This window comes from Geospiza fortis, unplaced genomic scaffold, assembly GCF_000277835.1.
Source record: "Geospiza fortis unplaced genomic scaffold, GeoFor_1.0 scaffold85, whole genome shotgun sequence".
NCBI lineage: Eukaryota > Metazoa > Chordata > Aves > Passeriformes > Thraupidae > Geospiza > Geospiza fortis.
The window spans coordinates 834,843-835,740 of record NW_005054358.1 but is presented as its reverse complement, the minus strand read 5'-3'; the positions used below and the strand labels follow the sequence as shown (position 1 = coordinate 835,740).

Genomic DNA, 898 nt, shown 5'->3' with positions numbered 1-898 from the left:
GGCCCCGCCCTTGCCCCCCCGGGGCCTGCCGCGCCCCAGATCCGTGTCACTGCGGCTTGGCAAGCTGCCTGTCACCCGGGAAGGCTTGGGCAGGGCCCTGGGGATGGAGCTGGGGGTGCCAGGTGCCAGCCCATAGCCCTGTGCCCAAGAGCTGGGCACGGCAGTGACGCTGGAGCAGCCAGGGCTCCCAGGAGTGCTGACCTGACCGCCCCCATCTGCCGCGGCAGGAGTGATCGGCCTGCAGCTCATCAACGGCAAGAACGAGTCTGCCCACATCAGTGACGCTGTCGCCGTGGTGGCCCAGGCCGTGCACGACTTGTTCGAGAAGGAGAACATCACAGACCCACCGCGGGGCTGCGTGGGCAACACCAACATCTGGAAGACAGGACCCCTGTTTAAGAGGTATTGGGGAAAGGGTCCTGCTGGAGGGAGCAGAGGACCTGGTGGGGGAGAGCTGGAAAAGGTGGGAGCATGTGGAAAAGGTCCAAGAGGACGTGGTGGCTCTGTCCAGGGTCACTAAAGCTTTGGGGCATGTGGCACAGGGCTGCCTGGACTGTCCTGCATGATTTGGATGTGAAGGCTACATCTCTCCTAGAAAACTCTCCCAAGACACAGGCTCAGGCAATGGCACCCAGTTTTTCCAGGCTGTTTAGGCATCATCCCGGTGCCTGGCACCAATTCAGTCCATGTCAACCCATGCTACCCTGGGCAATGCCTAGACAGCTGGGAGTGTGGGCAGGGAATGACTCCAGGAGGAGAAGACTGGGAACCATGGCCTCCTCCAGTCTGGAGCTTGATCCCATGGGTGGATGTGGGAGAGAGGAGGGTTCTGCCCAGTCAAGGTAGGGGGATATTTCTCTCCCATTTTTTCTCAGTGCTGCCGACACATTTCCTGCTG

At 61.0% G+C, this 898-nt stretch overlaps 1 protein-coding gene across 1 annotated transcript in view; it reads left to right on the top strand.

Moving 5' to 3' along the window:
• The window catches only part of GRIN1 (glutamate ionotropic receptor NMDA type subunit 1), a 34,526-nt gene that overhangs the window by 13,803 nt on the left and 19,825 nt on the right, over window positions 1-898 (top strand). The window contains exon 6 of the mRNA XM_031059227.1: window positions 228-402. Within this exon, the coding sequence (XP_030915087.1) occupies window positions 228-402 (175 nt within the window). The remainder of the gene's footprint in view (window positions 1-227; window positions 403-898) is intronic.